Here is a 12,581-nt window from a genome sequence, read left to right as displayed (position 1 = left end):
ACTTTACCATGTTCCCTGCTTGCCAATGAGGGCAGCGCTGAAGATTGTGATGATGCTTCTGTAGAAAAGCCAAGTTTCATCACCGCAGGGGCAACACCAATTCTGGGACTTGGAGAAAGTTTATTCCACTATGAAATTTCTACCTTGCTTTTTATAAGATCAAACAGAAGCCACTGCACCAGTCAGGAATCAGTACTGCATCACCAAAATCCATCGCAGGACTCTCCCCAGCAAAATCTCAAACCAAATTCTTGTTAACGAACACACACTCCTATTAGTGCTACTGCAGTATCCATCAGAGATGCAGAAGGAGAGGAGAAATTAAGGAGGAAAAGGAAAAATTGAAAAAGACCCACCGTCTTGAAGGGCACCGAAACACCCGTTATCACTGGTCTCAAAGGGGCACTAACCAGAGAGAGACCAGAAGTTCAAAGGAATCTTTGGTGTCAAGTATTCGGCAGATTCCCTGTCCTGGAAATTATCTATTCCCCTTTCTCAGATAAAATCTTGATGAAGAGATGTATAGACATTGCATAGGTGCAAAAAGAGGGCCTTCTTTCACCCTCATTGAGCAACAATCAGCTTCATGGTTCACACATCTTTTGTTAATATCGTGAACTGTTTTATAGCTTTCTACATTAGTGTTATTTTAAAATAATCCCTAAAATTCTAAATCTATTCCTAAAATTGCCTTTTAATGTAACAACGTTAATATTAAACTAGTCGAGCAGCTAATAGGCAGACAGTATATTGCAATGCCAAAAATCTAAGACTATATTCCAAAAAGAAGTTGTTAATACGTCCCATAACAATTTTTGTTGGATTCTGAATTTAAATATAGGCAGGTTTCTGAATATGAAGTGTTCAGGAACATTAAATACTTTTCCTTAACTAGAAAGTCTCCAAACACAAAAGTGTGCAGGACTCTGCCTGAAAAGAAGGTTCTCCTACCATACACAGATATATTAGCTTGCACAAAAGCTAAATTTCATTTTTAGAGCAAAAAAATTCATGGATGCTTGCCAGTTTAAAGCCCAAAGCAGACTTGTTACTACCCTGATAAAAAGCGCTATGTATAGGACAGAATTTCATTCTACTTTTACTTAAAGAACTGCTTGGCTCCATAATGTCTGTACGATATATTAAAAAGTCTGAAAGAGATGAAGAAGAAAAAGTTCGAGGTCTTTCAAACAGCATTTTCCACCCTTCCTTTCAATAACTTGGATCAGTTTTACCCTACTTGGTATCTTCTGTTCTTAAAAGTGTCTCAGATAATTCTCCTCCCACACGAATTCAGTATTAAAAAAAGAAAAGGCTTCAAACCTACATCAAAATACAAATTTTGTGTAAAGTATTCTGCAGTTTACTTCCTGCAGGGATCAAATACAAAATGCTTTTGAGTGAAGTGACAGAGCTTTAGTGCCTAATAACTGGGAATAAAAAGGCCTTCTTGGGCAGATGGTCACATGAACACACAAGATACTTCACTAGCGCTAAATTAAAAAGCCATCAGCATCAGACTGAGTTTCCACATTTACTAGAAGCTTCAGAGAAGACCCTATGTCTCCTCTGGAATATTACACTAAGCCTGAACAAACACAATGCGAGAGAGAGAAGATAAAGGCAAAATCAGGAAACACTTATGGCAAGTAATAAGGAAAAAGAGGAGGATACAAATCCATTAAATCATTAACAGTATGAACAGAAATTCATCTCCTTCCTATTCAACAGCAATTCCCTTGATGGACCTTACACCTTAAGGTGGTGGAAACAGGAATCGTCCTTAGCTTTCCTCCCCTAGACTCCTCAGTTAAAAACCAAAGTTCCATGGGTGATGAAGGCCATCAAAGCCAAGTCTACATCAAACCATGCTCTCTGATCCAGAGAGATGAGATGTACCGAGAGCCAACTGCTCTTCAGAACTCAACAGCAAGCAGCTATCATGGCTTTGCTCTTCACCCTTCATGATATAATGATTATATTAAAAAAAACATAACTTTAAGCAAAGAATAAGTAAGTACATGAAGTTCTTACCACCCTCTCTGCAGCAGCAAGATTTCCAGAGCAAAAGCATGGCAGAATAAATGCTGTATCTAAAGTGAAATACATTCATCCTAGCAAATAAATCAAGCCCCTAATCAGGCCAGGTAACGCCTGGTACAAATCCAGTAAATAGCTCCATCTTTCTTGGCATGTTTCCAATTTGCATCTTATTATAATTAACTCAATTTATGTCAGCAATTATAAAAAGGGCAGAGACTACTACTTATTGTTACGAGTCCTATGATTTTACAAAACAAAGTGGAGTAAGTTTTACAGCTTTCTACAGTAGCGTTGCAGAGATCTCACAAAAAAAGCTCTCCTTACGCTCTTTTGAACTAAAGCCAAAAATGATTATGTGGTTTTATTATTCCACCTGGAAAGCAGCCACAGCTTGCCAGGTATCCCTTCTGCGAGTATTGCTCTCAAAAACAGGAAAATCTGACTAGATAGTTGATCAATACTGAAGTCTGACATTTGCAATAGACAGAAATGACAGATCTGAGGCAGCTGTTTTACCAACTCTGCTCATCAAGATGTTGTGCCACCTGCCAGAGAAATGGAGAATTACTGTTTAATTTGAACTCTACAAGTACTACTACTTTTTTTTTTTTTTTTTTTACTTTTTAGATTAGGATTAGCATCCAGTAAACACCATTATAAAAGCAGGATTTATTCGTATGCAATGTACTCCCATTGAATCTCAGACAATCAGCTGGCAGGAATGTTTTTGCACTATTTCTACTGCACGGGTGAGTTCTAGCTGAGAGGTATGCTTAGCAATGAAATGTGAATAAAACTCAGATCTTTAAAACCTTCACCTTTTAAATTAAGTGAGATAACAAAAAAAACAAGGAGACATGGAAAACCTCCCAAACAGCTTTAAAGCAGAAGATGCTTTTGCCATCAAAAAAGCACTTCCACACTATTATCCCATTTCCAGTGGAAATCTCAGTGCCAGACCTCTTTACAAATCACATACAAGCAGCAGCTCTACTTAACTCATTACTAACATTATTTTTTTAGTTATGATGGTGCACAATCCCTATCCCTCCAGCTCAGTTTCCCCTGGACTGAAGCTGGCAAGAGAAGTTTGCTAAAAACCACAACGCTTTCCTTCCCAAACAGAAACTTCAACATTTTGATACTTAGACTCATTCTAAAAGACATCGTTTCCCACCATTTAACTGCGCATCAAAAAAAAGAAAGAAAAAAAAGCCTTCATAAAGGTGCATGCAGTGAACGGTACCTCATGTTCGCCACAGTCAGAAGGAGTATCCTTGTGTACAGCCATCTGATACTTGGCAAATAAAGTGGCTGACTGGTTGAAGGATGATTGGAACTGGGGGTCCTCAAAGGAGACAGGTACTAACCTCACCTTCAGAGCAAGGAAAATACAAGCATACTATTTTGAGTGCATATAACCAGATAACGTGCTTCTGAAGGTAAGGCTAATGAAAGATCTCCTCCTATCCACTTCAAAGCCTCTGAAGTCAGTTTTCCACTTTAAACATAGTAACAAGAAAATCCTCCTACAGGGGAAGGTCTGACAACTAAACAGACTGTTGATACTTTCATTAAAGAACAAAAATTGTGTCACACTAGAACACTTCAAAGCACCAGTTTGTTCAATCTATTTTTTGACCAGCTTACCTAACAAATCAACTACAAATTTAACTTTCATTGTACAGTCTCAAGGACTTTTAAAATGTATTCTTTTTAATGGCACATCACTCATTGCCCTGGTTTAGCAATTACATATTTGTAATTGTTAAATATTTTTGGGCAACCTGGTGTAGTGGAGGGTTTCCCTACCCAAGGCAGGGGGGTTGGAACTAGATGATCTTTGAGCTCCCTTCCAGCCCAAACCATTCTATGATTCTATATTCTCGCTACATACGTTTTTTCTCCAAACTCCTGAATTTTTTTCCTTAAGAGTGTTAGAAAGGTCACATGTCTGACAGGTAACTCTTACACACGGCCTGGCCATTACAAGAAGCAGTAACAATGTGTAATTTACATGGAGTTCACTAATTACTTCTTGAAGGGCTTAAATTGAAAATCAAGAGGTTTACAGAACTTCTGTGAACCCTAAACCAACAACTTGTACGTGTGATAAATTCTTGACTTACATGTTACTAGATGATCTTTGAGGTCCCTTCCAATCCTAACCATTCTATGATTCAATGTTGGCCCTGATCATGCTTGTTCCTCCTTATGGAAGCATTCAAACCAAAGCCAATGAGACTAGCTGTCAGGGTAAGTGTCCAGCTGGTTTTACTTCTTATGAGACTTGTATTTGTAAGGCTCACAATATCCATCTCCAAAAGCCTCATCCTCTCCAACAGCATCCTCATGCAACTTCCTTAACCTCTCTGTCCGCAATTAAGACCAAACGTTTGTGGCACTCAAAGAGATATCAAAAGAGCTTGCACTTTCAGGATGTTGATTTTATTTGATACAGTATTTTACATGCTCCTGAGTATACAATGGATATAAAATCCACATTTGTTTCTCTCAGAAACACGACACATGAAATGGAGGGGGAAGCTGAGCTTTGCATAAAACTCATTTGGCCTTCTGACCTGATTTATAGTTGGTTTATCAGGTGGGTCCTTGTGAATAACCATCTGGTAACGTTTATAGACCTGGTAAGACTCCTGAAATGTGGCTTTGAACTGTGAACTTGGTGGAGATGATCTCACCACTCTCACCTTCAGAAGAAGTTAAACACGTTCATTATTACAATATCATGCAATAACTACGTATTTACACACACGCAAACATCACAACAGCAATTTTCAATTCCTGCACAAGGGCCCGAACAATTTAACTAATATTAGCCAATAGCCTTCCAATTCTTCAGCTCAATTTAGGCTATTTGAAGGCTTCTATATTTACACTGAATAACATACAAGGTTTTCAGACTGCAAATTAAGATGACTAAAATGCCTACAGAAGAACTACACAGTTTTCAGAAAATAATACCATTAAACGGTATGTAAATTGAGATTTTAAAGAGTTTTTCTGTATTTTTAAAAATTTCTTGTAGTCTGACCCTACACTGAAAAATACCCACACATTTGGAAGACTTATATCTGTGCTCTTTATCTAAAGCCTTTTTTTTTTTTTTTTTTGCAATAAACCCAAGAGGATTTCTTGATATTTTTCAAATTGAAAGAGGAAGACAAAACAATGTGTCCACATTCAACTACGAGTTAATTGTAACATGAAGATATCTGTCTTCCCCACCATCACCCTTACAAAAAAAATCATTATAAAAAAAAAACAACCTATAAATTAAAAATTATTCTTGGTAAAAATGACTACTCCCTAACCAAACAAATGCTATCACATCAACAACAGCGCATTTCTTTTCAAGCATATTTAAGGACATGTTCATTTCAAAAAAAAAAACCACTGAATTTTCAGTATGGTTCTATTTCCACAAATAGCATTTGCTCTGATCTACAAAAAAACCACAAACAAACACCAAAACCAAAACACCATGCTTGACAGCCATTGTAAGGAGCAAAGACAATCTGGGAAAACACTGCTAGAACTATCTTCCTTTTAATCCTCTCTGCATCTTCTAAATGAAGATGTTCAGACAAAGCCATCACACTTCTGTTACACAACTCGTCAGAAAATCTGAAGGAGTCAGGGAGTTGGATCAATTTCATGGCTTCTTGTCATGTCAGTATTCTGGGTGAATCTTTTAAGTCATCATCACTACCTCTTTGAATAATTACCAAAAGAATACTAAAAATTTAACTTCCAATACCATCACTGATAACAGTAATTCCAGGAAAACACCTGTATTCAGATAGTTTTCCAGCTTTCAGAAACAAGAAAAAAATACTTTTACGGGTTAGAAAGTCCAAAAGTCTTCCAGATGACTGTCTCCATATTAATAATAGATTTAATGGCAACCAGTATACTAAGCAAAGTTTTCTACCATTACTTTTACGGCTTCCAAAGACACCAACACATATCAATGGCATTTATAAAGAGCAGCTATCTTCTTATCTGTTTAGTTGTATGAACAGTTACTGCCTTCTTGTTAAGAGTCACTACCATAGATTGTTTAAGTATTTATATGCTGCAGTACTAAATATTGAATCTCTCTCATCATTCAACACGCAGTTAATTCAAAGTCTTTCATTTTCAAGTCACACTGTATGAAATCAATTTACAACTTATTTTGGTAACTGTACTGGTCTCTGCTACGGCTGACTGCAGTGCAAGAGTACCCTCTTGTGGTTACACAAACCTCAGCTGTACCACATATGTAACATGCAGTACCCCATATGTAACATGCAGTACCCCATATATTCCAAGATTTAAACTATAGCCATTCCATAAAGTCACATATACCAAACATCTAAGCATTTTAAAAACTCCTTAACTAGGCTTTTCCATAATTTACCTCCAACAACAGTGAACGAGACATTACCTCTAATTTGTGTGGTGCATCATCAGGTAAAGAGAAAAAAACAAAGTCTTCAATGGTTTTAGGTTGGTTTGTTTTAGATTTAGAGTTTTGCGAGAGGAAAACTTGATCTCCAGCTGGAAGCTGGGAGCCTTCAAATGTGCACATCTGGTTCTGAAGGAGTTTCTGCAGTTTTCTTTCTTTCCGTATGTCCTTCGCTTTCCGACATGGTGGCTTGCTCAGATCAGCCCCTTTCCCTACAAAGACACAGGCAAAGAATTAAACACCACGTTTTGCAACAAACAAGTAGTTCTTACATAATCACTGGAAAGAAATGGTTAAAATCACCATTAATTGCAGACTGTGGTCTGAACATAACATGGTCTTTCACGTTTACAACTATCAACAACGCCCGATGCCAAGCCAAATTGCAATGATTTTTCCTCTACAGCTGTTTAATGCAGCACTTTAATATGGAAACACCTTGACCACGATTCCATCCCAGAGCCAAGGTTATATTTCAAAACTAAAATGAAAAGACTTCCTGCCTGTAAAAAAAAAAAAAAGTCTGAAAAGTCTGTCCATAAATCATTACACCACATCCCTCTCTCAGAAACAAAGAAAAGCTCCTGTTTAATAGATGGTGTGATGATGTACTATATCCAGAGAGTTACAGGATCAGCTTGAAATACTGAAAACAACACCAAAACTACAAAACCTCACAGCCAAATTCATAGAGAACTGTTCTGCTGCATTAGAAACCCAGGTGGCTGCACAAGACAACCCTGCAGAAGACATATGCTCAAAAAAAACCCATCACATTACTTTTTTGTCACCTGGAATCATTATACAGTACATAGAAATAAGACCAACACCACTAATGTCATGTAAAAGAGTAAAAAGACACATAACCTTACATCTTTGCTTAAAGTTATAGTCAGATTGCATGTTTTTACTAATCAATTTGCTTTTATCAGTTTACCTCTATCTTTAACCGATCGATTGTTCATAATGTTCTATTTGTGAAATGTTATTTACTTAAAAGTGAAGTCAAACCTAGAACACAAATGGACCAGCACGGAAAATAGTATGTAGTACTACAAGAACTTAGTTTTAAAGCAACACAAATCCAAAGACATGCAAAAATCAAAATTCAAGTGGCCCAAATTCCCCAACAAAGACACCAGATTAATTTTATACTTAGGACACTAATGTCAGATAGAAAGTCAAGATATGAGAATGCCAGTACTAGAAAAATTAATAGAGAATTTTCTTCAATTAAGAAAAAAAAGAGCTGGTCCTCATGCTACTCACTAAATGCACTGAAAGGATGGTTACCAAACAAACAAACTACTTACAAGTAGCAATTGCCCTAGACAGTATGATTTTAATCAATACTGATTGTAAATCCATAAATTCAAATCTGTAAAAATTACAAAAAGCAAGAAACATTTTCCTCAGTTCTGCCTTAAAACTTGTGCCTCATTGTTGGCTATTCCATGTAGCACACACCAGTAACTGAACACCACACCTCACTCCAGAAGCTGTGGAAGAGCTGCACAAATTTGCTGCACTGCTGGAAACGGTGGTGGGAGAAATAATCAATTTTCAAGGAATACCTGTCTCAGCTCAGCAGCTGCTGTTGCAAGCTCCATACGGAGGGAAAGTTGCACTCCAAAGGGCACCAGCAGTCAGCTAATTAATACAAAGCAACTCTAATTCTGCTTTTTTTTTATTACATTTTAGGGCAGTGGCAAGTTGGAGGCCAAAAAAGAGCTATAATACCAAAAACTTCAAAAAGAAAGGAAGAGTGGAAAAAACTAACCCCATAAAGGGAAATACAGTCATATATCTTGCACAGAACCAAAAATGTAACAAATATTATGACAAACTGCTGAAGAAGTCTTTCATGCCATTAGCTTTCTCCTGAAATCCATGTATTTGCAAAAGACACACTGGCAACTTTTGAAACACTTACTTTTTCAAATGGGAAAACCCTGAACAGTGAGGTGCTTTCATTTGAAGCATTAGGACGAAGACGTATTTCCAACTCTGCTAATATTTATAAGAAGTAAGGAAGAATCCAAACCCACACTTAACTACAGCTTATCCCACTTTACTCTCTTGAAGGCTCGGAAATTACATGGAAACTGTTTTTTCCAGAACTCCTGTGAAAACGTAGTTAGATCTTTCTCTCCTCCTTCTTCTTGCCAGTAACTTAATAGTCAAAACTGACATCTTTGTTGTCCTCTACCCACTTCCAACCTTCCCACGGACAATGGGAACAGTGGTACCCTTCTGCAAACTGGAAATGGTGAGAGCACTGGTATTCTGAAAGCTCACTGATGTGTTTAGAGTCACTTCACCTGCAAAGAATTGCACCCCTCAGAGCCACTGCCTGCATCTTCCTTTACCAATAGATACATCATAAAATACTTTATACTGGGATAAACTTTTAAGTATCAGTAGGGCTGTAAACAATTCTTTTTAATAAGCATGCCATACAGAATTTACACAGTTTTTAAGTGTACTTCTGGGGCAAATTAATAGCAATTAATGGCTCACTCAGAAAAGTCCCAGTCTGGTTTCTCCATGTGGATTCCATGACAGCTGAAACGTTGAGAGCATCTCAGGGACTTAGAAGAGGAGCTAAAATCACTTGGGCACTCCTCAGACGTCCTACAAATGCACTAGCAGATTTACGATGGAGTGTTCTTACCTCTCAGCTAAGCTTTTGGAGCATTAGTTTCATCCGTACTGCTAAAATTATTCACCAGAAAAGGACTAATATGATGAGGAAATTACAGATATTTTGTGATCTGTCCACGAGCAAACAAGTAAGAGAAAGAGTTTATTTAAAAAGACTCATGATACATTTGAAGAATGAGTACTTCATCTGTACTGGGATCTGTTTCATGTCTCCTATCTCGCATAAGCTGTAAGTTAGTAAGAAAAACTTCTCTAAAACAATGAATGTGCACACAGACATAAGCAAACCTTCCTTTCTATCTGAAACTGTGCAGAAACATCCCATTATTCCTACAGGACAATGACCTGTTTTGTTTATAAAGGAATAAAAACGCAATTAAACAATCTTATTATGGACTAAGTCTACATTTTCCAAGATGAAAACTAAACATCTTTCTATCTGGAAAATTTTAAACTAAATTTGACCTGTGACACCACATACCCTAAAAAAGAAACAATTAAGGATGAATTAAATAAGCTTTCTGATGCATTTATTGTTCACTTTTATACTTCAATTAAAATATCCAGAAACAAAGCACATTAATGAATACTTCTCTATAAAAATAAACTCTCTTTTTCTGAAACAGAGTAAAACAACGTTTCAAGCTTCCTTTATCTGCATGTCCAGTGTTTAAAGTCTTATCCAATGTTATTCTTAACATAGCTGAAGATCATACTTCATTTTTTTCAAAACAATGGCAGGTTTACACTCATACTCTTTACCCAAGACTGCCATCTGCTGTCAATGTCCACTTAGTTTGCTTCCAAAATGAAATTCACATAACCTGAAGATTTTCATTAATTATTTAAAAAGCAAGAGGGTTTCGAAAATTTGCACAACAAATACAAGTTATGTAAACTGCAAACTATATGAGGGCTATTAGAAGTTTTGACTGCATTTTATAAAAATCAAAATATAAAATGCAGTCTTAAAAATTCCGGACAAGTTTTCCAGGAACGTGTAACAGTATTGCTTCTATGCCCTAGAAAACTACTGAATTTCTAATCAAGCATTTCTGAAAACTTTCCTTTTTGTTGGATGTAAAATTCCTTGTTAAGCTGGGGAAAACCTGAACCAATTGGAATGAGTGTTCATTAAGGGCAAAACAATGATTATTATACTTGAAATTAGCCAACCTATAGTAGGAGACAAAAACCTTTTATGAATGAAAAAGTACTTGGAAGTTCTTATAAAAACTGGCACAACATGCACTGGGTGCGTGGAATTAGGAAGATGTCCCAACACATGCAGAAAACAGTATCCAGCCTTCACGAGGATTTTAACTGACATTGCTCACCATGTAGTGGCTAACTACAATTCAGAAAAAAATATACAAGCCATTGTAGATGCTATGCAAAACTAGAAACATGATCTGTAAGACATGGCTCCCTCATCTGCAGTCTTTGGGCCACACAGAGCCTGTCAGCAATTCTACCTTCTTTTTCTCCTTCAAAAGCTAGAGAGGGACTTTTTGAAAGGGCACTTAGCGATAGGACAAGGGATAATGGATTGAAACTGAAAGAGGGGAGATTTAGATGAGATCTAAGGAAGAAATTCTTCTCTGTGAGAGTGGTGAGGCACTGGAACGGGTTGCCCAGAGAAGCTGTGGATGCCCCATCCCTGGAAGTGTTCAAGACCAGGTTGGACGGGGCTTTGAACAACCTGGTGTAGTGGAAGGTGTCCCTGCCCATGGCAGGGGGGTTGCAACTAGATGATCTTTGAGGTCCCTCCCAGCATAAACTGTTCTATGATTCTACGATTCTTTTCCAGTGCAGGCTGTTAGTCAAATGAATTATTCTGACAATAATTCATCCACCCCTTACCATCTTCCTTCCAGAAATTGACATTGTCCCACAAGAAAGCAGGCAGGACACAAGAGAAGACATAGGAGAGGTAACCCGCAGCACTCTGCAAGCACATTCTGGTTGCAGGAGTTTCCAGCATTTCTTTTTTTCCCCCCTCGGGGACCCTCAGGGACTACTCTGCATCATCACACCATGGAGAGGATCACCCACCAGCTGTGACATATGGCTTTGCTTGTCATAACAAGTCATGTGAAAAGCTTAACACCACTAGAAGCAGATGTAGACTCCAGACTCTCATGCCACAGCAAGGGGTACCACAAGAGCTATCACACGAAAAAGATTGCAGTCAGATGTCTGACAATGTTATTATCCTTTTTTAGAGTAAAGATTTGATGTTCAAATTCAGCCCAAACACAGCATTTCAGAAAAATTTACAATTACGATGCAAAACCTTGACTGACGGATAACTTCCATACTGAAAAAAGTGATCACAATATTAAAATTAGTATTATAATAGAAAGGCCACCAATATTCGATGTAGTTTCACACAAAGCTCCAGAAATGGATAAGCATTTACCTTCAGTTTTTGGCACGTAAGAGCTGTCGTACTGGATAAATGCACCAGGAAGTAAAATGAGGGCAATTGCCTTACTTCTTGTATATATTTACTGTACTTCCTTAAAGAATGAAATATTAAGTTCAGAGCAAGAAAAAAAAAAGTAGAAATTACTACAGTTTTTCATAACTTCAGATTCTCTTCTGACAATGCTTTTCTAATCTAAAGTTATCAAAAACCTAAAACAAGGCAAGCTTCCAAACAGATAGAAAAGCTCAACTAGAAAATATCAGTATTTATAGAGAACCAAAAGTTTTGTTTTTGTGGGGTTTTCAGGGTTTGGTTTTTTGCTTGGCTGTTTGGGTTTTTTTTCAAATCAGCAGAAAGGTACACAACTTCCTTTAAGTCTAAGAAATAAACCCACAATAATATACTGAATGTATTTCCAACGCCAGCTAGGTCTGTGGCAAATAGTCTACGAAAGCATAAGAAATACAGCCTGAAATAAGTTATTCACAGAGGTGTGTTCACGGGGTGTAGACAATATAATTTGTGTAACAACAAGATGACCTGCAGAAATGAATAAATACAAAACCAATACCTAGGGTGTTTTTGTGGGGTCTTAAGCTGATTTCCTGCTGCTGCACAAGAGACAAGGTTAAGGCTTAACCTAGCTCAGTAACTGGGACTCCTGCAGCATCCCCCAAAGCTGTGTTCAGCTCCTTGTCTTGCACAACCAGACCTCGAGGAACATAAAACCTGAGTCACCACGTCTTATAGAAGAAAGGGAAAGTACACAAAAGTATCATGAACTGGAAACTGGTCTCAATGTCTGATGAGATTCAATCACCTTGACCTATCTGACTGCAATCTAAAGAGCTTACAGAAAATCATCAGCTGTAGGTACATGTTCTCAATAACTAAACTAAAAAAAAAACAAATATAATGAAAAATCAATGCAACTTTGAGCAAAAACTAAGAAAACAAGTAACACACAGC

The 12,581-nt window shown here is 37.3% G+C and overlaps 1 protein-coding gene across 4 annotated transcripts in view; it reads right to left on the bottom strand.

The window, feature by feature from the left end:
* Positions 1-12,581, bottom strand: part of ATE1 (arginyltransferase 1) — an 86,568-nt gene that overhangs the window by 70,224 nt on the left and 3,763 nt on the right. Inside the window, exons 6-8 of one of the 4 annotated variants that reach the window (XM_086616416.1) lie at positions 6,497-6,729; positions 4,626-4,754; positions 3,290-3,418 (exon numbers count right to left, since the gene is read on the bottom strand). In XM_086616416.1, coding sequence (XP_086472542.1) covers positions 3,290-3,418; positions 4,626-4,754; positions 6,497-6,729 — 491 coding nt within the window. The remainder of the gene's footprint in view (positions 1-3,289; positions 3,419-4,625; positions 4,755-6,496; positions 6,730-12,581) is intronic. The other 3 variants (XM_086616417.1, XM_086616418.1, XM_086616419.1) reach the window with 3 other exon arrangements.

The sequence above is a fragment of the Tauraco erythrolophus genome, chromosome 9 (assembly GCF_009769465.1).
Source record: "Tauraco erythrolophus isolate bTauEry1 chromosome 9, bTauEry1.pri, whole genome shotgun sequence".
Lineage (NCBI taxonomy): Eukaryota > Metazoa > Chordata > Aves > Musophagiformes > Musophagidae > Tauraco > Tauraco erythrolophus.
This window is presented reverse-complemented; position numbering and strand designations above follow the sequence as displayed.